Source organism: Plectropomus leopardus, chromosome 13, assembly GCF_026936395.1.
Source record: "Plectropomus leopardus strain MGB_pleo_1.0 chromosome 13, ASM2693639v1, whole genome shotgun sequence".
NCBI classification, from domain to species: Eukaryota; Metazoa; Chordata; class Actinopteri; order Perciformes; family Serranidae; genus Plectropomus; species Plectropomus leopardus.
Genome location: NC_142188.1, coordinates 32925262 through 32950335, shown reverse-complemented (window position 1 = coordinate 32950335; position 25074 = coordinate 32925262). Strand labels below are relative to the sequence as shown.

The 25074-nt window shown below is 43.8% G+C and overlaps 1 protein-coding gene across 1 annotated transcript in view; it reads right to left on the bottom strand.

The window, feature by feature from the left end:
* Window positions 1-919: 919 nt before the first annotated feature.
* slc2a15a (solute carrier family 2 member 15a) overlaps window positions 920-25074 on the bottom strand; it is a 45738-nt gene continuing 21583 nt past the window's right edge. The window contains exons 6-12 of the mRNA XM_042502418.2: window positions 24547-24679; window positions 23706-23893; window positions 13081-13191; window positions 9931-10032; window positions 8218-8293; window positions 5089-5216; window positions 920-2345 (exon numbers count right to left, since the gene is read on the bottom strand). Coding sequence (XP_042358352.2) covers window positions 2091-2345; window positions 5089-5216; window positions 8218-8293; window positions 9931-10032; window positions 13081-13191; window positions 23706-23893; window positions 24547-24679 — 993 coding nt within the window. The 3' untranslated portion in view covers window positions 920-2090. The remainder of the gene's footprint in view (window positions 2346-5088; window positions 5217-8217; window positions 8294-9930; window positions 10033-13080; window positions 13192-23705; window positions 23894-24546; window positions 24680-25074) is intronic.

Genomic DNA, 25074 nt, shown 5'->3' with positions numbered 1-25074 from the left:
GTGGGGATGGTGAGTGAACAGAGGGACATTTGACATGCTTCAGACATTAGCAGGGATTTTGAAAGAGACTAAGCCTGGGCCTTCATTGTCCCAGCTGGTGCAGGATCTCCTAACTTTGTTTTTAAAAGAGTTCAAGCGTTACTTCCCAACCACAAAAGACCCACAAACTGCGAAGGAATGGATCTGCGACACATTTGTGAACATAGCAGGTAAACCAAGCATGTGCTGGAAGAAGATCAATTGCTGGAGACTGCAAATGACAATGGCCTTAAATGTATGTTTGAGACAATAATTCTGCCAGTTTTCTGGAGTAAAATTAAGGCAGAAAAACCCTAACCCTGAGATCGCCACAAAAGCACTGAAAAACCTGCTTCCATTTCCAACATCCTGTCTTTGTGAAGAGGAGTTTTCTGCAATGACAGCAACCAAAACAAAATCATGGAGTAGACTGTGGTGTCATTGTCTTGTATTTACTGTCAAAATATTGTCTTACATGAAACTTGTCTGTGGCACAGAAAAGGCTGGGGACCGCTGGTCTAGCGTATATGTGGGCCAGTGTATGATCGATCCATCTATCTGTCTATCTATCTATATGCTGCCTGTCTACTTAATCTAATGCATGACAGATATTGTTTGGTTTTGGTAATGTTCTTACATCTGACTCTGTTGACATTAGTGGCCTCAGTCAGTCTGACAGCTAATCAGCTGTGCAGCATGTCATCTGTTGCTGACATTGCTTAAGACTGACGCTGTGGACGGAGGATTTCTCATTCACAGCTTCCCCTCCTCTGTCCTTTCGTCTCGTCCTCGGCTCCTTCGATCGCATCCCCCGTGGAAGGAACTAAGATGCGAGGAAAGGAGGCAAGAGTAGGACGCTAAGAGTTAGGTTAGTATAATGAAAAGCACCCTTTGACTAATACAAATTTATTTTCATGTATTTAAACAAACTGTATTTCAATGTTTGTACAAAACACATTTTAGCACATTTTACTGTACAGCTCAGAGAGTACAGAGTATTCTGAAGTGTGTAAAATAACAAGGGGAAAAATACAAACTATTTTAACTTTACAATAAAAAGATGACATCAAAACATGCATAAATATTGGGATTTCCCATCATAGATTATTATTTACTGGAATATACAAAGATAAAAATGAAATTTTATATTAAAGGTTAATTTCTGTCCTTAAGCTCCAATAGATTTGCTGAGTCTTACTTCAGGTGTACAGCCTGACATATATTTATTGTTTAATAAATTGTTTTTTTCATTTGTGTGTTTGTAGTTGACATGTTGGGCACTCACGTACACAAATTATGGATATTAAGCTGATTTTCAACCAGCTCTGTATCATAACAATGTGGGTAGTAAGTGTTATAGAACTGTGGTAAATGTCTCTCCATCTAACCAGGGCAGATATTTCCCTGCTCCGTTTAGCTTACCATTCAACTGTGAAAAGATATTGTTTGTTACCAGACGGCCGGCATTGTGCCAAAGCTTGCTCCACGAGCGAGAGTATTTATTCATGTGGTGCATTCTGGTAGTTATAGGTTTTCTACCTTTTGAGCAAAAGAAAATGCCACAGTCTTTTTCTCCTGTTTTCTCTGGTTATGTAGCACCAATTTCAAGTATTTGTGTCTTTCTACTGCATAGACAGCTGCATATACGACAGCTCGCAAAAAGTAAAGGCAACACATCTGGATCACCCCCAGGTGGCTGGCTGCAGTATAGCTCATAAAGCCCGTGAATGGGTGAATGGGACATGGGTCAAACTAAAAACTTGTCCAATATTTTTTTCTCTAAGATGGTTTCTGTGATTTAAGGTGGTTCTTGTAACCCTGATGTTTGCTCAAGTGCCTGTTTTACTGATAAATTTGGTTTAAATTGCTTGCAATTGGTCAAACGTTGGGAACTTGATACCAAAGGGCTACTGCGCAAATTCTGGCTTCATGGTATCAAGTTCCCAATGTCTGACCAATTTCATGCACATGCGGTACACCCCACCAGAGCCAACTGAGCTGGTGTTTGGTTAATGTGTACATACAACGAGTCATAACTAGTTTTGCAGTCCCAGTAAGACCCTGAGGCTCAGCTAGGGTATAGAAGAAGAGCTGTCAAACTCCAGTGAAGTATGTTCCATTCCACCATAGCCATTCATCTTTTTCAGTTTCAGCTGGTCCATGTGGGACAAGCCCTGGGTCTCTAGGATGGCCTCCGTCTTTGAGAACATCCGGCTGATCTCCATGAACGTCTTGTTTTTGGTCTCCGGGATCACGATGTACACATAGACTGCCACGGAAAAACAAATGGTGCCAAACACCAAGTAGCAGTAAGACCCTGCTGACATCTGATGGTGAGATAGCAGATGGATGGAGGACCATTGGTAGAGTTGAGAGATAAGATTTGAAAGTTAGCTAGAGACAACAAAAAACAAGTGATTTATAAATTGTCAAGCCAACACGATTATTATTTTGGCAATGATGACAACAGCAGTCTGCCAGTGGCACCAAATGACAGGAGAGGAAAAAAGTGGACAGATGAGCAGCAACATGCTGATACCAGTAACATTACAGGCTGGTGGCAAAAAGAGCAGGTAGCTGCTGAGGATGAGTGTCATGAGAACTTTCCATCAGGTGATACCGCTATTGTCAGGCTAGCTCATGTAATGAGGGATATTGTGGCAAACCAGTTAGCAGCAGTACTACTAGTGCCTTTGCTGCACCACTCAGGAGGCTTAAAGATGCTTTCAAACCTAGATCTTTTGGAGCAGTTGTTTCGAAACAGGGTGTGTTTCCCTTCTTGTCCTGGTTCGTTAAAAAACATATGACACAGAAATTGCTCTTTGACTCAGAACAAAACAAGTGAACCCAGATCACCTAGAGGGGGTGGTCTAAGTCCACTTCTAATTGAATCCTGGAGCGGTTTGTTTGTGGTGTGAAAGAAAACAAACCAACCACAGGATTTTATGATGAGAAGCAAAACAGCTTTTAAGATGAACAGCTAAAACAATTTAAAAAAATCATGATCTATTGATCATTAAATCTATAAATACCATGTCCCCTGCTACGAGCACATACATCGGCACAGCAGCGCGTTTGCGCTTTTTCGTTATTATTAGTTATTAATGAAGTCAGTTGCCTCTGCTGAGTGAAGTTTTTCAAAACTTGGTTATTGAAACATAAAGGAACATCTGACTGCTCTGTCATCAGTATCAGACAGCAGAACTGTCATATCTGTCACCCGATTAACGGCCTGGCAGCAGGTAACGCAGATGTGTGTCTCTGTAGAGCCTAGATGCATGTTCTATAGTTCTCCTATAGTGGAACATATCTGCAGAATTTATAAAGTTTTGTAATTTTTCTTCTGTAATGTAAGAGCAGAAAAACGAAATAACTCAACACCCACAGCAACCCTGATAACGTGATTGATTTGCAGTCTAATAATATCTGCCTAGTAATGCTTACAATCAGTTATTTCTCTGTAAGCTCTTTGCGACGCCAATTACATAAATGTAAACTCCCTATAAGCATTAAAGTGCTGACTGAACTTCTATCAGTCAGCTAAGTTTGTTTCCCCCACATGGATCCTGATGATGCTCTGATGATGCTCTGATGATGCAGGATGACAAACACAGAAACTGTCCAATCAGTGAGTTATCTGTCAGCTGGTATAACCTCATGTTCACTCTGCTTGGTTCGTTTGTAAAAAGTCTGTGTGAACTCGAACTGAGCCAGAACTTACATGCAATAATGTATATTTTTTTTCCCATTGGTCCGAACTAAATGAGCCCAACTACAGGCGTGAAAGCACCCTTAATTATCATTGGGTGTATCTGTACTTTCTATGAAGACCACATCAAAATGCACTATGAAGGCATTCATAGTGAATTATAATGCATTCATAATACACTCATTAACACACATAATGCTTACTGATGCACTATATCAATAGTCATAAACCATTATAGATGTGACTCATAATGATTTATAAGAGGCAGGGGTCTTATGGATGCTCTTGATTTGTTATAAACTAGAGGTTGATTGCCGGGGCTTATAATGCATTATAAATATTTATACTCACTTATTCACACATCATCAATTAACTGTAGTAAGGACTCGTAGTGTGATATAACAATCCATGCTGTATTATAAGTTATCATTGCATGTCTTGAGTAACGTGAGGTACCAATTGATGCATTTATAATAATGTATGCTTGTTAGAATGGACACAAACAGTTATCTTGTAGGCTAATAGCAAACATTGATGTGGCTAACATAGCTTTCAACAACATATAGCGACAGCATATAGCCAAGGGCTGCAACAGTTTCTGTCCACCTCTGACACGGCAAGAAACTAAAAGCTCTGACTCTCTGACACATTGTCAGAATTCAGTCTTTTTAATTTTTTTTCAAACTATTCTCGTGAATGGTAAACATCAATCACTTATGACACGGCATATATTCTTATAAATGCATGAAAATGATTACACTTTACTTTACACCTACAATAAATCATTATGATGAAGCATACATTATTATAAATGCATCAATTGGTACCGCACGTTACTCAAGACATGCAATGATAACTTATGATACAGCATAGATTGTTTTATCACACTACGAGTCCTTACTACAGTTAATTATTGATGTGTAAATAAGTGTCTATAAATATTTAGAATGCATTATAAGCCCCAGCATTCAACCTCTAGTTTATAACAAGTCAACCGCATCCATAAGACCCTTTCCACTTATAATCATTATAAGTCACATCTATAATGGTTTATGATTATTGATTATTGTTCATCAGTGAGCATTTTATGTGTTTATGAGTGCATTCATAAAGCATGAATGCATTATAATTCACTATGAATGCCGTCATAATGCAATACAGATGTGATCTTCATAGAAAGTGTTACCAAATTTTCCTTTGGCTTCTCCCAAGAACTGCAAAGGTACACACTATACACATAACACAACACACATTTACAAGCATACACATTAAATTTGTAGTTATTAAAAAGCCAGAGCAGTGGTTTTAGAATATAGAAAATAGAAACGCTAACTCAGGACAGCACATAGTAAAGCTGTCACCTGTAAGAAGGGGAAGACGAAGCCCACGGTGAAGTTCGACAGCCAGTTGAGTGATCCTCCAACGATGTAGGCAGCCGGCCGGTGGGACTGTTTAAACAGCTCTGCTGTGATCAGGAAGGGAACCCCGGCTGGAACAAGAACATAACATAAAAACATCAATGCAAATCACACAGTTCGCTTAGAGCTCATTGAAAGGAGCATGCTAGTGATTTAGCAGCGCATCCAGAAGGTCAAACTGCTCATGAGACACAAATTAAAACAGACAGTCAAAATCTGTTCAGTTCCAAAAAAACTTGATCCTACATATCCCACAATGTAACGTGATTTTTTTCTTCAATAGGCACACATCTTTCAAACTCAATACCTCCAGCTAGTTATTTCGGCTTTCTGTAATAAATTTGTATGCTCTGACCCCAAACTTAAAGAATCCAAAATCTGTTTAAATTTATTCCTGTATAATAATTCATCAGAGCATGTGTCAGCTTTTACATCATACACACTTTTATGGCACTAATTGTGGAATACCTATAATCTAAAATCACTCCACGACTTGTAGGATTAAATATACATTTGATAAATATTTCCTTGGGACATGAGGAAGTTGTGAAAGGGTTTATATTCTTTAAGCTGAGGCAGCATTTTATATTCACAAATCTTGTGTTTTTATATAAAAGAAGTGCAGATGATTCTCCTAACAGGATACATCTGACAAGGAAGCAACAGTTTCATTGATGAGTTGCTGTTTATATAAAATATATTTAAGTTCATTTATTACTTTACACAGCCTAAAAAAGGCTCATGAAAGACTAATTAGAGAACAGAATCAGGTGATAAGGTGAGTGCCAGACCATGTGGATCAGGGATTCATATATCAAAGAATACATGTATTATTAATATTTTATTATTTCTTTAAACTGCATTATATGTCTCTGGTCACAGGCCACAGAACATGGATTATCAGCATATATAACTGCATAGAAAAAAAAAGAAACAGGCATATTTATCACTCAATGTTAGATGCTGCAGAACAGCATGTAAAGTATGTGGATGAGAGCCATATGTTCATTTAAAGATGAATAGCTAGAGCTACAGGACTCGATCTTCCTGAGATTACAAGACCCCCTAAGGATTTTTAGGTTCTGACCTCTAGAGGGAGCCATTTAATAACAGAAAGCGGCCCGAACCTCTGTAGACTCACCATGTCAGTGGTGCTGTCTATCACCTGTAAAAGTCCTACAGAAAGTACAGGATAGAGTAACCTTTATTTTTACATTCCGTTGTTCTTAAACACACACACACTCACACACACAATCAGCCCTGCTCAGTTGCATTCAGGTCTGATTGAAAGTAAATTTCCTCACTTCCCTCTGGTGGTATCTCTCCTCCTAGATAGAGTTAGTTCTATTTACCTTCTATTTCCATCCCAATTCAAGGAAGAGAGTGATTGACAAAAATTTCCAGAATCACTGTCGTGGTCATTTTGGTTCATCCACAGTGGACAGTCTGCAATAGACTAAAATGATCAGCCGATATCTCAACTGACAGGAATGCCCTGAAAGATGAATGGCTATGGTGGAATGCCCTGCCCAAAAATGCCCAAAATGTCACAAATTCCAGCATCTCATAGTATTACTTGGGGCAGAGCACTGAAGTTGTGCTTGTATTGACTAATTGGAACCAGCTGGTTGCAATATACATCCCAACACACGCTCACTCACAGCTGTGTGGCAAGTAACAGCCAATTATATTTTAACAGAATCATCGTTATCACTCTGTTGATGCACTAATTGGAATCCCTCTTACTGCCACAGATCACCTCACACAGACTACTTGCTTAAGGATTAAAAATAATGGTGCTTTAATTCTTGTACCTGCTATTCACATTCTGAGGAGCCGTTTCCACAGCAACTCTTCGTGAATGAGATGGCAAACTTTTGTTGCGGTTTGGCTGTTTGTGTGTTTTGGGGGGCTGACAACCAACTTTTGAAACGGGGTTTCAGAGTGTAATCTTTTGAAAATACCTCCCCCTCTGTTGCTATCTACACTGGTAATGTGTGGATCCTGTGAGAACAGTGACATCACGGCTGCACTTTGTGCATACGTGTGGCATATGTCATTACAAAGTGACACCTCCAACCAATGGCCTGGCATGCATAATACAGAGTTTTCAGTTGTTTTTGTGGATCCATGTACACGAGGATCGCACATTATGGGATTCACATTATCATATGAACATGGATTTTTTTTTAGAAATGCAAAGGAAAGACTTTTCCGTTTTTAGTAAGGCCATTATCATCTAAACATGGCCTAAGACTCACGGTCAACGACGCATACGCTCTCATCCCAACTAGTCAAATACCCCTGATTTGTTTTTGGACCTATACATCAAAATATGATGCACTAGGTACCCTCCTGTGTCTGTTTTGGATGTTAAGGGACACCGGGACAATTTCTGCTTATTAGATTTGTTGTGTTATGGCTGCCCCATGACAGTCCAAGATTCGAATCATCAATTGGTTTGGTTTACTGTTGGGTAATTTAAAGCCCTGTGTATTTAGACAGTGAGCTCCACAGTCACTTTAAAGGTGCACACTTGTCAAGGAGTGGTCAATGCACTATTGCTGTCAGAGGACTGCACTATTATCACTGTTATTCTCAACAGTCCTCAACTTTAGGTGTTGAGGATTGTAGAGATGCTGTTCTTAAGTTCTTTATAAGTTCAGTTGGGGAATAATAATATTATTATTATTATTTTTATAAAGCATTATAAATAACCACAAGGGCTTAAAACTATGATTATACAGCACTATAGAGGCATTACAATGCATTATAAGTATGTTCATAATGTGTTATGATTATGATTATGATGATTATACATTATAGACATGGGCTTCATAGAAATTGTTACCATATTTTTTTTATTAATATTTTTTAATGCACTTTCTATTAGTACTACCACTACTGATATACTATTTTTGTTGTTGTTGTTGTTGTTTTTTTTTTTTACTTTTCTGTCTATTTTTAGGCCATGTCTTTTTAAGATGATGGTTGCCCTCCCATGTTTTTGAAAGAAATCCAGTCACTTTTTTCAGGTTTCAAAGTGTTAACATGCAGTGTAGAGCAACTCACCTGGGCCGATACAGAAGCCAGCGATGATGCCAACCACACAACAGACACTAACGTAGCGCATAAATGACAAGTGAACCTGCAGGGAGGAGATACAGCACAACATGTCTGATCACATTTAGTTATTTTCTCTAATCTCAATCTTTCTCCAACACCACCTCACACCAACTCGCTGATACACAGCCCTGTATCTAAGTCACTGTTCCATAGGGCAGAGCAGGGATACAGTGCATTCTGCCAACTGAAAGTGAAACAGGCCCAGCTGTTACTCCCCACACTCATTCCCCTGTTAAACATCTGGGATGGGTTCATTTGTCTTTCCTTCTGCTTCTTTCCTCCCCTTTCTCTTCCACTTGTCCTCTACCAGAAAGTAACTGGGAGAAAGTGGGAAAGGGATAACAGGAAAGTGACTGAAAGAAGAGGCGACATAGTGGCAATAAGTCAAATTAAGACTTTGTGTGTTTTGATGTCAGCATGTGTTTCTGAAAATGGACTCCCTACATCGCCCGGAGGTGCGTGTGTTTGTGTGAATCAGATTCAAAACAGTGTGTTAACAGACACAAACAGTCTGTGTTTGTGTGAATGTGTTGCTGCAGTTACGAGTACAAACATTTAGTGGATCCATGAGGTTTACATGCACAGAGATAGTGGTTTAGGCCAGCTGCAAGATAACATACAATTGATGAAATTGCGTGGTATCTGCACACTGAATTAAAGCTCCAGTGCGTTGCATTTATTGGCAGAAATGGAATGTACTAAAATAACTATATTTTCTTCCATGTATAATGACCTAAAAATAAGAATCATTTTCATGTTTCTCACCATGTTTCTTCAGTAGCCCAGAACAGACGAACCAAACACTGGCTTTAAATGGGGACATTCGCGTTTTTGTGCCATTGTAATTGTAAGCCTAGGATGTTTCCAGGATTTTAGGATGTTTCTTGGATTTTAAGATGTTTCTATGATATAAGGACATTTCTTGGATTTTATATTTGTAGGATTTAAGCACATCTCCAGGATTTTAGGAGATTTGTAGAATTTTAGGACATTTCTAGGATTTTATGATGTTTCTCAGACTTTAGGACATTTCTAGGACTTTAGGATTTTAGGACATTTCTAGGACTTTAGGACATTTCTCAGATTTTAGGATATTTGTAGGATTTTAGGACGTTTTAAGGATTTTAGGATGTTTGAAGGATTTTAGGACATTTCTAGGATTATAGGATATAGGGGGCTTAGCTAGGACTTCTTTCTGGGGTTGCAGGACATCCTTCGCTAGCATTTTTTTCTGATAAACAAGCTCTATTTTGATGCTGACTATGGCACCATATACTAAAAGTACAAAAACAATCCCCAGTGTGAATCACTTAATTTTTATTGTGAATTACAAAATGGATGGGGGGGTGGTTCATCATAGATCTTCAGTTTGGAAAAGTCTTCACATACAGCTGTAAGGCCAACTTATTTTCTCAGATTCAGAGTTTTGTCTCTTTAAGCGCACACACACACACACACACACACACACACACACACACACACACACACACACACACAGAGTAACTGCTCTCTTGCTGTGGCTGACTGATCAGCTCAGCTGATATTAAAGCACACATTAGCAGCTGCTGCTGCTTGCTTTCACATTTGCCTTTTACCCATTTCTCTCTCTACTGGAAAGATTTGGGTCACAAGACTTTACAGAAATACACACACACACACCTGTAAAATGAGGGCTATTGTGATTCCCACGCTGCAGATGCCCATGATGGAAAACCCTCCGATCATGAGAGGCCTCCTGCCCAGCTTCTCTATGGAAAAACACTGCAGGAGGAGACACAGAGCTCATGTCACACACACTGTTCAATGAATACATACACTACAGATTCAAAACATATTGCTCAGTGAGCTTTAATGCATCTGTATAACAAAGTCACTTTGACAAAGTCAGTCTCATGCCTGTGTTTAAAGAACAGAGCTGGAATCAGGACGTAGCTCTGTGCATAGTTCAACAATACATTTCTTGTTTGATTAACAGACGGTCAAAATCACAGTTCAGTCAGGACCACTTAGTCAAGAAAAACAGCAGCTTTTAGATTTAGCTTATTGCAGATATTGGTATTCGGTGGTATGGCTTTGTTCTGGGGACACCCTGCCTTTCCATGTGCTTACGTGGAAAGCGTTAAACAGGAACAGCACATGTTCCTGAGGCAGGGAGAGCAGCAGCAGCAGCAAAAAGAAAAGAACAAAACCCCCACAGAGCAGGCATCAATGACACAATGTCATAGATCAAGTCAGAACGGCACAAAGGAGGAGGCGGGGAGGAGGAGGGCGCAAAAGCTGCATGCAGAGGGAAAGGGAAAAGCTGAGTGCAGCTTAAATAAGGCGGCGCTTGTGAGTTAAGTGAATCATCAGTTTAGGTGAATCAGCTGGCCATCAGCTGATGAGGCTTACATGATATCAGCTGAACATTAGCAGCCCTTGACACCTTGGCCTGCCTGAACTAATGCTATGCTCAATTTAAGTCAGGACCACTTATACAAGAAAAACACTTCTTAGCAGCTTTTAGATTTAGCTTATTTGGCAGTATGGCTCTGTTCTGGGGACCCCTGGCCCTTCCACGTGCTTACGTGGAAAGCGTTAAACAGGAACAGCACACGTTCCTGAGGCAGAGAGGGCAGCAGCAGCAAAAAGAAAAGAACAAAAACCCCAAAACGTCCATACAAGGCAAACCTCCCTGGCCTTCCAAGGCTTCTTGGAAGGAAGGAAGATGCAAATTGGGTTTAGGGGAACTAGCATGATAAATTCAGGCTCACTACTAAGTAATGTAAAAAGGAAATTAAGCCATAATTAATCAGAATATGCTTAACAGTTAATTGAAAGCAGCAGATCAAAGAGCCTTAGCTTTTTGAGCTAATTTCAATGGTAGCAGTGCTTAACACCATGGCCTTCCTGAACTAAAGCTATTCTCAACTTCAGACAGGACCACTTAGTCAAGAACACTTCTAAGCAGCTTTTAAATTTAGGTTTATTGCAGTTATTGGTATTTGGCGGTATGGACCTGTTCTGGGGTCCCCCTGCCCTTCCATGTGCTCACATGGAAGGCTTGAAGCAGGAAGAGCAGCAGCAAAAGAAATAAAAAAAAATATATAAAAAAAACCCAACCCAAAACGACCACATCAGGCAAACCACCCTGGTCTTCCAAGGCTTCTTGGAAGAGGCGAAGGAGTAGCCAAGACGCAAATTGGGTAGGGAGGAACTAGCACGATAAAGTCATCAGGCTCACTACTAAGTAACAAACCAGGGAAACAAGGCTTTAACTAATCAAGTAAATGGTTAACATTCAATCTAAAGCCAGCAGATCAAAGAGCACTCATAGTCTTTTTTTTTTTTTGGTGCATCTAGAATAGCTTGTGCCTTGGGCCTGGGGTAGCATTCATTGGCTGAAGATAACTATCGACCCATAGCTTTGAGTGTTGCCACAGGGGCAATAAATTAAGCAGTTGTTGGTGCCCCTTTGCGAGGGGAATAGCTGTGAAACAATCTGGAGGAATCTCGTAGTATGGCAGAGGAGGCGAAGACGTGAGGCAAGCCAGACCCGGAATATCCGTTTCCCTTGTCATGTCTGGCTTGAGGTTGGCTTTTCAAGTAACACCTCAAGGAAGACATAGGACAAAAACAGCATTATTTTCAGATATTAGAATTGTTGTCCCTTCATTGGCATTATCAGTCATTAATGCTTAAGGAAAAATAGTGTGCATTAATCTTAACATCAGGTATGGTGAGGGCTTGCGAGGGATCAAAGCTTCCCTGCGTGAAGTGGATTCACCACCTCTGAGAAACCCATAAAAGGACAACACATCACTATAGGACCAACAAAATGAATTTCCTTCACCAGTGCTTTCCCCACAATAGCCAAGCAATAACTATTGGGTATACTCCATGAGTGCAACAGAGGAAACATTGATTGGCAATGATAGCAGTTCTTTTGGCCATACATAGCAAACCACTGATTCTTGAAAACCCCCAAAACCAACAGAAGGGGCAGTGTCCATATATAGCCGAAGAACAGGAGAGGACCTAAGAGCGCCATTACAAAAGAAAGAAACGCTGTTTTAATTAGCCCACAAGAGGGACCAGAATCGGAGCTCAGACCTGCAGCCAGCATCCAGTGACACCACATCATGGAGGTTCGCCACTGTCATGGCAAGGTCCAAAAGATGGGAAATAAAGGAGCAGCAAAATTTAAACGACCAAGCAGGTCCTTCTTCAACATGACAGGTGCCTCGCGGGCTTGTGCAGAATCCCACAAATGCGACCCAACCTCTCTCTCGAAAGAGAGGCCTGCATCAGGTCGCTGCCTAAAGTAACACCCAAGAACACAAGACCACAAAGAGGACCCACCGTTTTTCTTTTTTTTCGGACACATCGACACAATCAAAACACGTCCATCACTCAGAACAGGGCAGAGCAAGACCCCGACAAGGTTAATGCCATTGCCTGCAAGAATCAGGCCCCTAAGGCTTGGGGAGACTGCAGAAGCAAGGGCAAGGCCTACCTGAACTAACGCTAAGCTTAATTTTGTGGTTTCAGGTGTAGTCCACTGGTATTTGCATACTCAGCTTTTTGTGCAGTGTTTTCACCTTTTGTCCTCACACAAACTGTGTTTTAGGTCACTAGAAACAGACCTTTTGTAAATCTCCTTTCAGAGTGAAGATTTTCAGAAACTCCTTAATTGTTCTTGATGTGTAGAAGGAAGTTTTATTGCTTCTGATGTCAAAGTTCACTCTTTTGTGAGGCGTCACTTACACACAGCACCAACTAAAAGTTATAGCTACAGTATCATTACACCTCTCGAATTGGTAAGATTACCCCAATGAGTCCAGCGATGATCTCTATAACTCCTGTTCCAGCTGTGGTGTACTGGATCTCTGCTGCTGGGATACCGGCATCCTTAAAGATGGCATTGGTGTAGAACCAGATCTGTGGTGCAAAAATAAATGTGAAGTTAGGTGAGGTATAATCCATTTTATGCTAGGGGGGCAGAAGCAAACACTGCCAACCAAGTCCCCTTGCAGCCCTCCTGTCTCTTTCTCTCCTTTTCCGCCCCTCTCTCGCTGCTCTTTCTCTCTTTCTTTTGGTTTGCCACAGGCTCTGTTGTTCCATCAATTTCCCTCTCTTCCCCCTTTCTCTCTCTTCTTCCCTCTTGATTCAGTTAATTTAAACTCCTGTGAAAGTGCCATTTAAGCACAAGACAGTTCACATCAGTTTATTTACACAAAATAATACATAAATATTAAAGCAGTGAAAAAAACGAGAAAAAAAGAAAAATTGCAGCCTGGCCGAGCCCTACAATCATATCCGAGTTTCCCGCACTTTTCCATTGCAGGTATTTAGTGCCAAGGTGTTTAATGTGCAAATCTACTCACAGATTTACTAATACTCAATGAATGAGATCCACTGTGTATAACATGAGCGCTTTTAAATGAGTACTTTACACAGTGTAAAATATTTATTCCATCTGTTCAAATTGTGATTAATGATAATGGGTTTTATAAATGAAATTGACAACTGACTATCTATTTGGAGTATCATGATTGAACTCTCACTAGGCAGGTTTCCATCACAGATTTGTGCAAAATTTAAGCGATATTTTCAAAATGTCAATAAAACACAATTGCGAGATGACTGCTTTTCTCTTGAGTGATGCTATGTGACTTCTCCTCTGGTGAAGAAGAGAAGAAGCATGGTGATGGATGTTCAAAACATTAACAGCTTTATTTCTATTGCAGCCACCACACTAGCCGTCATTATTTCCAGTCCAAGGCCATGTAGGCATGTTAAAGACGTTAATAAGTGATAATGGCAAGGTGAGCCCCTTATATGTGGGAACAGCCACATATGAGGGATTTTTGGGAAAACTTCCAAATGATCTGCTCAACTTTTGAAGAGTTATGTGATGCAATATCAGCTCTTGTAGCTCCTGCTGCATCATGAGGGAGCCAGTTCCTGGCAAGCACATAGCCATAGCATCATGTGACCTAGAAAAGTCAAAAAGGTGTTTCCATTGCAGCTTTGCAAAATGTGGCTTTTTTTAATCATCTGAAAAACCACCTCATGGGGGTGTACAAACATTTTTGCGATAAATGAGAGTTTTTTCAAACTTGACGTGTTTTAATTAGGTGTATTTTGTATTTGCAATTTTAATTTGTGCAGTTTGAGGGTTAATGGAAATCTACCTACTGACTGTTTCCAAGAGAAACGTTACATTTAGAAGTCATGATACAGTTAATGGAATCTTTGAGCACACAAAATCCATACCTCCCTATAACCAGCCAATCACAGTTTAACAGTGGGAACACCCACTTCTGTTGACAAGCTTGATGATGTCATCCTTCTGACAAAATCGTGACCTAATGATATATTGTACATGAATGAAAGCATTTCAGTTCTGTGAGGTGGTACAACAATGTTGTGACAAAACCACAGTTAAACCAATCCTTTTTAGAGTCTTGCTCATTGTGACAGCTGTGTTGATTGATGACTATCAAGGACAGCATGTGTGAAAATTGAGACACGCTGCATGACTTGTAGGCAGCTGGTTACAAGTCATCTGTGAGCAGTTTGGTTGAGAAGCAGAGGTAAAACATTTCTCCCCATAATGTGACATATGCTCCGAGAAGAGAAAGCAATGGTGTAAAAATCTAAATGAGGAGACAGACTTTTAGGACTCAGGGGCTGGACAGGTGGCACAGCATCACCACCGAGAGAGAGTGCACATTTGCTCACATTCAATTCAACTCAGTTTGAAGCTTGAGGGGGAGCAGGACAGGACAGGAGGTATAATAACTGGAGACAGCAGACGGTGATGGTTAGGGGAGCAGGTAGATAACCATGCAAACACACATACACACACACACACACACACACACACACACACACACACACACACACACACACACACACACACACACACGGAGTGTCCTGTGGTGTGTCAGGAATTGTGCCAAACTTGCCAACTGTCACATGCACTTAGGACTAGATCACCTCAAGCATCTGCCCCATCACAATCACAAATACTATCATCATCAACAACATAACCACATTTTTTTTTTTAACTTAATCATCACTGTAAGCATCATTATCACTCTCACCATAATCATTATGTTTCAACTTTGGGAACTATTGTGATCATGTTTGTCTGCATCGTCATCAAATATGATCATCATCACTTCGATCACTGCCATCGTTATCATCAACATCATCTTGATCATAAAGGCAAACAAAATAACTTTCACCATCACTACATCACCATTAAATTATCGTAATTATTATAATTAATAACACTGATATATCTTATCACTCACTCCAGTATTGAGGTTTCTCTGACCATCTTCCTCTCACCACCATCATTAGTAACATCATCATCATCATGAACATGATCATCATCGTGATTATCACCATGATCATAACCATCTTCATCAAACATGATTACCATCACCATTATTATGATCATCGTCATCATCATCGTTATGGTCATTACTATTCTAATCATCATCACTATCATTATAATAATCACAATGACCACCATGATCATAATCATGATCATCATCTTCATCGCCATGAACATCACTGTAATCATCACCATGATCACCAAGATCACATTATGATCACCATCAACATGATGTCATTATTACTGTGATTATTGTCATTATTATCATCATCATCATTATTGTTGTCATTGTCAAGTTATCCTTTCAGTCATCATTATTAACGCCATCATCTCCATTATCACTGTCATCTTCATCATTATGGTCACCAACATCACCTTCATCCTCATCACTGATATCCTCATTGATCATATTAATTGATTGATTTCACTTTAAATCAATCTCAACATACAGTCATATATGATCTCTCTCATTCTAGAGTTGCATCATCACCAGAATCCTCCTCTTTGCCCTCCTCCTCCTCAGTGCTGCTCTCAGTATATGCATGTTTCAGCATTGCTTCACTTTGTTTAGGCAGAGCTAATTAGCAGCTAAAAATACAGCCTGGAGAAGGGCGTGCTAATGAGTTCAGCTCCAGTGCTTACAGTGTGCTCTCTCTGGCCCGGGCGCCCCCGTAATCATTTGAATAATTAATGAATCTCCGGGGCATAATTCAGAGGGGGATTTGGCTAATCGTATCGACAGAAAAATGATGACACCAGCTTTTAAGCTTTATTCACGAGACCACACGTGGCTTATAAAACGATGAGGGATCATTTAGGCCTACTTTCATTTCAGTGTCTTTGTCTAATAAGCTAGATCAATCAGATGAGGGAGCTGTGAAAACAGGGGGAGTGGTCAAGATGGACAAAGGGAAGTAAAAAGCCAACAGAGAACAACCGGAAAGTGAGTGGATGTGAAAAGAGACTCATGCTGTTGAATCAGGAGTTTGTGCTGCTCAGAGGATCTCTGTAGCCTCAAGTCTTCATTTAGCAGACACCATTTGGCAACAAACAGCTGATGGTAAGCAAGCACAATGAGGGGATAGAGGGATGTTTGTTCAAAGCAAACACCTGCTAAACCTTAGAATGACCTCCAGAAAACAAGACATACCAGTATGACTAAAGGTCACGTAACATTAACAACTGTTTTATTAGAGGTGTGGTCAGTAAGGGCTAAGTCATCGTACTTAGAACTGAATCTGACCCCAGTCATAAATCTTAGACTTGGCATGACATAATCAAGAAAGACTTGCAATTTGACACCTGTGACCCAGCTAGCAATTTTTGGTGCAATGCAACCAATGCAATGTTATAGTAATGTTTTCAGCGGCAAGTTTTCTTTCAGTTCCCAGAACGTTGTTCTTAAAGTTTGGGTAATGTCATGATTCCTGCATTCTCCTCCTCCCCTTCACTGCCAGTACTTTTCCATTCACCTCACTCTGACCTGCTCTTTCTGCTGGCCACGCCCACTGCTGCAGTCTGCTCTCCCCCACAGCTGCAGCTCATCATCAATCAGTCCAGTACTTAAGACTCTCGCACACGTTCATTCACTGCCAGATTGTTCCTCTGCCATGCATGACTTTCCAGCGTTCTTTTGCCAGATTTCCTGTTGCCGACTCAGTTTGTTCCCGACCAACCCTCCGTGCCTGCCACCCGGTGTACCTACCTGCCTTCTGTCCCTGACCACGTGCTTCCGGCCCGGCGTTCCGCATCTCTGGCAGCTTCACTGGCAAAGACCTCCCGCTCGACCACGGCGATCCTTCAGCCTGCTCCTCGACGGTACCGTTGCATCCTCGGACTGTTTCACCGACTACGGATCCCCTGCCTGTTCCGACCACGACCCAGCGTTTTTCCCCGGCAGCGTTTCCACCGTGTTCGGGTTCCTCGGCATTTCTGAGGTTTCCTACTCTCCAGCCACAGTGAGTTCCAGCTTCGTGTCTTCATCTCGTGGGATTACCAGAGACATTAACTGGGTAATTCACCCGAAGAACGGACAGAACATTTGTGAGCTGATCTTTAATTGTGTTGGCGATAATAAAGCTTATTACCAACTGACTTTGAGTGTTGGCGTACTGCTTCTGGGTTCATACACACCCCGTTTCAGTACAATCTGGCCAACAATGGACCCAGCAGACTCTAACGCTCTACAGTCACGTCTAGCCCGTGTTGAGGAATGCTCCAGCAACACGAGGCTCAACTTCCTCCAAGCGGCTGAGGCTGGCATTCTGCCTCGGCGTTGGAGCGAGCTTTAACCCTGCTGGCGAACCAGGTACAACAGATGGCCACCACGTTGACCCAGCACGCCATTCCTGGTTCGATCCCTGTTCAGACGGCTCCCAACCCGGCGCCACCTCCCAGCGCCGCACCCGAACCCCGGGTCGGGACACCCGAACGCTACGCTGGAGATCCAGAGGCTGCAATCCGTTTTTGACAAACTGCTCCATCCTGTTTGCTCTGCAGCCACACCACGTTATCCGCGGAGGCGCCAAAAGTGGCAACCGCCATTAACCATCTCACTGGCGAAGAGCACGACAATGGGGAACAGCAGAATGGGACAGAGGTACACCGCCTGTGTTTCGTTTCAAGCCTTCCAGCGGATGATGAACTCGGAAGGTTTTGGTCCAGTGTCTTTGGGCCCTGGCGCCATACCGGGGGCTTACTGAACCAGCGTCAGGGAAGTCCGAGACGTCGCCCGACTTCGCTATTGACTTCAGGACTCAGGCTCGACAGAGCAGCTGGAATTGCCGCCCAGTGCACGGCGCTTCCTCAATGGGCTAGCACCATACATAAAGGATGAACTGGTCTCCTTTGAGCTTCCTCATTCTCTCGATGGTCTCATTGAAGTGACCTCGAGACTGGACAGGCGGATTCAGGCGAGGAGAAAGGAGCAGCGTCTGGAGGGAGGTTCCCACCGGTTTTCTGGTCACCAGCGGGTTCCACCACCACCTGTAACGCTTCCAGCGGACCCGAGTCTGGGAGGGGCCAGATCACAGGTGAGCAGACCAGATTATCTGCTGAGGAGGCGTGAGAGGCGGCGTCGGGAGACTCTGCTTGTACTGTGGACAGGCTGGACATTTCTCTCCAGTTGCCCAGTAAAGGTCGGGCTCCAGCAGTAGAGAGGGCATCCTGCTGAGCCGTTCCCAGAACTCTGCCTCCAGTCTCGCCCCTTGTTCCACGTGCAGCTCCTGTTGGGTGATAAGTTTCACACCCTCGCATACGTTCATTGACTCTGGTGCTGATGTGAATCTCATCGACGAGGAACTGGCTCGACAGCTGGGATTAACCCTGGTCTCCCTACAGCGTTCTGTTCAGCTAACGCTCTGGATGGTCACCTCCTGGGAACCGTGACCCATCAGACTACTCCTGTCTCCATGCTCCTGTCTGGTGAACACGTTGAGACCATTCAATTCCATGTCCTGAGGTCCCCAGGGTGCCTCTGATCCTCGGATACCCCTGGCTCCGTCGTCACAATCCCCACATAGACTGGTCTACCGGCTCGATTGTGGCATGGGGTTCTTCCTGTCAACAGACCTGTCTTCGGTGGCAAGAGGCTTCAAGGGGGATCACCCGCTCCTGCACCACACCGGATCTCTCAAGGGTGCCCACAGAGTACCACGATTACGGGGAGGTGTTTAACAAGGCCAGGGCCACCTCTCTACCGCCCCACCGCTCTTATGACTGTGCCATCGATCTCCCTTGGGCGGCTCCTCCTAAGGGTCGGCTCTACTCACTCTCCGCACCAGAGAGAGAGGCTATGGACATCTACATCAGAGACTCTCTGGCTAGCGGGAATCATCAGCCGTCCTCATCTCCTGCGGAACTTGGGTTCTTCTTTGTGGGGAAGAAGGGCCAGGTTCTTTCTGACCCTGCATAGACTATAGGGGTTGAATGAGATCACGGTGAGAATCGTTACCCCTCCCTCTCCTCTTGTGGCTTTTGAACTTTTTTACAAAGGCGGCGATCTTCACCAAGCTTGATCTTGAACGCTTACCACCTGGTCCGCATTCGTGAGGGACGAGTGGAAGCGGCCTTCAATACACCCACAGGACACTATGAGTATTTGGTGATGCCGTTCGGGCTCACCAATGCTCCAGCCGTTTTTCAGTCCCTGATCAACGACGTGCTCAGAGAACACCTTAATAAGTTTGTGTTCGTATATTTGGACGATATTCTGATTTTCTCCCGGACCAAACAAGAACACGTTCACCATGTACAGACTGTGTTGCAGCTGCTTCTCCAGAACTCCCTGTTTGTTAAAGGCGAGAATGTGACTTTCATGCTTCCTCTGTGTCTTTCCTGGGCTACATCATTGGTCACAATAGCATGGAAATGGATCCTGCTAAGGTCTCCGCCGTCACCTCATGGCCGGCACCCGATTCCCGTAAGCAGCTGCAACGATTCCTGGGTTTGCCAATTTCTATAGGAGATTCATCCGGGGTACAGCACGGTGGCAGCCCCCCTCACAGCGCTTACCTCTTCCAAGGTTGGTTCCGCTGGTCTTCTGAAGCTGATGGCGCCTTGAACACCTCAAGGGCTTCAGCTCTGCTCCCATTCTCCTCATCCCCGATCCTGATGGGCAGTTCGTGGTGGAGGTCGACGCCTCGGATGTGGGGGTGGGAGCAGTCCTCTCCCAACGCTCGGCCGAAGATGGCAAGCTGCATCCCTGCGCCTTCTTCTCCCGACGATTGTCGCCAGCTGAACGCAACTATGACATTGTTGGCAACCCATGAGCTTCTGGCGGTTAAGTTGGCGTTGGAGGAGTGGCGACACTGGCTAGAGGGTTCCAAGTCCCTTTCCTCGTATGGACTGACCACAAGAACCTAGAAGTATATCCGGACAGCCAAGAGACTCAATTCCCGTCCAAGCCGTTGGGCTTTTCTTCATTCGTTTTCTCCTTCACTCTCTCACGGCCGGGGTCCCGGAATGTCAAACCAGACGCCCTTTCTCGCCAGTTCCTGGAGGAGGAGGAGAATCTCCCTTTCTGACAACATTCTTCCTGCCTCTCGACTCCTGGCATCTCTCACATGGGAGATCGAGGACCGCATCCTGTCGGCGTTGGAACAGCAACGGGTCCCAGCGCCTGTCCTCAGAACCGCCCTGTTTGTTCGAGAGGTTCAGGTCTGAGGTGTTGCAGTAGGCCCATTCGTCGTCCTCACCTGCCATCCTGGCATCACTTTCATTACCAGGAAGGTCTTGCAGCGGTTCTGGTGGCCCACCCTGGTTAACGACACTAAAGACTTTGTGAACTCCTGTCCGGTCTGCAACCAATGTAAGACCCCTCGCCGAGCTCCTGCTGGTCATTTGCACCCTCTTCCTGTTCCTCATCGCCCATGGTCCCACATCGCTCTGGACTTTGTCACCGGTCTGCCACTGTCGGGGAGGCAACACCACGATCCTGACAGTGGTAGATCGGTTCAACAAGATGGCACATTTTGTGCCTTTACCCAAACTCCCTTCAGCCAAAGAGACAGCGGGATTGCTACTGCAGCATGTCATCAGACTGCACGGCATCCCTTCAGATGTGGTCTCCTCGATCAGGGGCCCCAGTTCACCTCAGCATTCTGGAGGGAGTTCTGCCGTCTTCTGGGAAGGTCCACCAGCCTGTCCTCCGGGTATCACCCCCCAATCCAATGGACAGACTGAAAGGATGAATCAGGAGATGGAGGCGGCACTCCGGCTGTATAACCCGACCAATCCTGCCTCCTGGTCATCGCAGCTCTTGTGGGTGGAGTTCGCCCACAAGCACCCTTCAGAGTTCCGCCACTGGGCTCTCCCCTTCCAGTGTGCCTATGGTTTACCAGCCTCCTCTGTTTCCTGCCCAAGAGAGAGCGGCCTACCCTCGGTGGAGAGGACTTCGTCCGCCCGCTGCCGCCAGACCTGGACCCGGGCCAGGGCCCCGTACGCTGTTGCCCGGGCCGTGGGCATACACCTCGGCTAATCGGCGCCGTTCCCAGGCACCTCCCTACCGGGTGGGCCAGCAGGTTTGGCTGGCTACCAGGGATCTTCCGCTGAGGGTGGACTCCCGAAAACTGGCTCCCAAGTTCATCGGTCCATTCCTGTTGAAGGTCGTCAACCCCGTGGCAGTCCGTTTGAAGCTTCCTCGTGCCATGAGAATCCATCCCACATTCCACGTCTCCAAGATCAAGCCCGGTCCGGGAGAGTCCCCTTGCAGCCAGCCTCTCAGCCCGCCTCCTCGCCGGATCATCGGCGGGTCCCGGCTTATCACGGTCGTCAGCTCGCCCGGTCCAAGCGCCCGCGGCAAGGCCTCAGTACCTTGTCGATTGGGAGAATGCGGTCCGGAGGAAGCGATCCTGGGTCCCGGCTTCGGCAGGTTCTGGACCGCCAGCTCATCATGGATTTCCGCCAGTTCCATCCGGACCAACCGTCCCGTGCAGTTCCTGGCCGTGGGTCTTCCGTTCCTGCCCGTTCTCCGTCTCCTGCTCCTGGACCTTCTGGGTTGGGGTCCTGCTCCAGGGGTTCCTTGCCGCCCGCCGGTGGGGATCCTCGCCGGATAGACGGTGACGGCGACGACTTCTGACGACGACGTCGAGGAGATGGTTTCTGCCGGGTCCGAGGAGTTCTGACCCTCCTTCCGGGCCCCCTCCGCCCGCCAGCTTCTGTGACTTTGGGTTTGGGGCGTCATGGGCCGTCCCTTGGGGGGGGGGTTCTGTCATGATTCCTGCATTCTCCCCCTCCCCTTCCCTCCCAGTACTTTTCCATTCACCTCACCCTGACCTGCTCTCTTTCTGCTGGCCACTGCTGCAGTCTGCTCTCCCCACAGCTGCAGCTCATCATCAATCAGTCCAGTACTTAAGACTCTTGCACCGTTCATTCACTGCCAGATTGTTCCTCTGCCATGCATGACTTTCCAGCGTTCTTTTGCCAGATTTCCTGTTGCCGACTCAGTTTGTTCCCGACCAACCCTCCGTGCCTGCCACCCGGTGTACCTACCTGCCTTCTGTCCCTGACCACGTGCCCGGCTTGGCGTTCCGCATCTCTGACGGCTTCACTGGCAAAGACCTCCCCGCTCGACCACGACGATCCTTCAGCCTGCTCCTCGACGGTACCGTTGCATCCTCGGACTGTTTCCTCGGCTACGGATCCCCTGCCTGTTCCGACCACGACCAGCGTTTTCCCCGACGCGTTTCCACCACGTGTTGTCGGTTCCTCGAGCTCTGAGGTTTCCTACTCTCCAGCCACAGTGAGTTCCAGCTTCGTGTCTTCATCTCGTGGGATTACCAGAGACATTAACTGGGTAATTCACCCGAAGAACGGACAGAACATTTGTGAGCTGATCTTTAATTGTGTTGGCGATAATAAAGCTTATTACCAACTGACTTTGAGTGTTGGCGTACTGCTTCTGGGTTCATACACACCCCGTTTCAGGTAACATTCTCTATAAACATAAAAAAAATATTTAAAATGTCTTTTTTTTAAAAAAAAAAACAAACAACCAACATATCACAGAACGTAACATTTTCATTTACCACAGAACTTGGGAAGAAAAGCTTTAAATTCGCCACTCCTCTTCATAGAATAACTTAAAGAAGGACCTAAAATTGCCTGATTTGATTACTTTGGAGAATTTAAGTCACTTTTAAAAGACCACAACATACGTAGCACTCTTGGTCAATATGATTGCAACTATAATTCTCACTGAAATTAAAAGTTGCACATATTAATGTATTTGACTGTTCTGTGATGCATTTTAACTGGAGGTTGTGCTCGCTCTTTGTAAAGTGTCAGAGTTGTATTTGACTGCTTGTATTTATTGTTGTAACAATGTTTTATGCTGCCCTCTTGGCCAGGTGGCTGACCTGATATAAAGAGATATTAAAAGAGATATTAAATCTGAAATAAAGAGTTAAATAAAGAATAAATAAATAAAAGAAAATAAATGAAGGATATATTTTAGGAAATATCTACCTTGGGGAAGCACCTTTTACTGTGATAAAAACTCAAATGTTTTAGATTTGGATAGACAGTACTTAGAAAGAGTCCTTACAGCATCGATGCCAGACAGCTGCATGCCAATGTTGATGACCACCACGCTGAGCACCTGCCAGCGGACTGTGCCGTCGTGTAACAGTTTCCACACTGACAGTGTCTCTACCGACGACAGGGAGCGCTGCTCCTCCTGCATCTCTTCAATTTCCGCCTGGATGTTGCACTTGGCTCTGTACCACTTCAGCGCTGGGAGACAGGAGACAGCAAGCAGCATTGTCACAGCACGTTGAGGAAAGATACAAGAGCACAGCTGGAAAAAAGCCATTGCAGCAACACTAGCTGATGTGTTTTACTTGGAAAGTCAGAAAGGATAACTAACTAACCCAGATAACCTTTGAAACATTGAACAAATTTATGTGATTTCTTTCAAAAACATGGGAAAAAAAACTAATTGCACTTGAAATGTCTCACAAATTGCAAAGAAAACTGTGACAGATGCTTTTAAGATTTTGAATGCTAAACTTTAACTTGTAACCATGTTTTTGACACTGTAGCCCTAGTAGTTTTGCTTAAAGGATCAGAGTATTTCTTCTATCATTGATGGGATGCCACAGGGCTTCATTGTTGGTCTTCTCTTGTTCAGTATGCTGCTATTCTGCCACAGAACTTGTAGCTCTGGTATCTCTGATTATTGCTATAGTGATGAAACACTGCTGTATTTCTCTTTTAATAGCATTACCTCTGTGAAGGTAGACACAATTCCAAACTGTTATTATGCAATCAAATAATCTCAAAATGTATTATCACCAAATTATGTTTAAACATTTTGCGTAGTTGCAGTGTATTCTTCTTTCTGGAAGGCGTCCCTTTGCTGAAATGCAGCAATGTCACACATTGACCTGTTATGGTGGCATGGATGTTGTGCTTCTCAATCAGCAGGTACCGGGGACTCTCTGGGAACCATGGCAGCATAATCAACTGGATGAAAGTGGGTACCACCACCACTGACAGAGAGAGGGGCCAGTATTCCTCCTGTAACAGGTACAGTGCAGTTAAACTTACACATGTGTTAGAATGGTACTCTCATCTAGTAAAAGTGAGCCATAAAAGACCAGTGCTAATAATATCATAACAACAGTATTTCCATTTATTTAAAAAAAAAATCAACAAGAATAAAACTAAAGAAAGAAAGACAGAGAGAAAGAAAAGAAAACAAACAAACAAAAAATGACCTTACAGTGATTATGTTTTTTTCAACAAGAAATGACTTGAAAATTAACAAGCAATTAGTAAAAATCTACAAGAAAATTACCTGAAATTAGGAGGACAAAGAAAAGTAAAGTCAGTAAAGTAAAGTTGCAATTTTTCCTATTTTGTGATCATTTTCTCATGATTTTTTTCTCTTTTTCAAAAGCTAATTTTCAAGT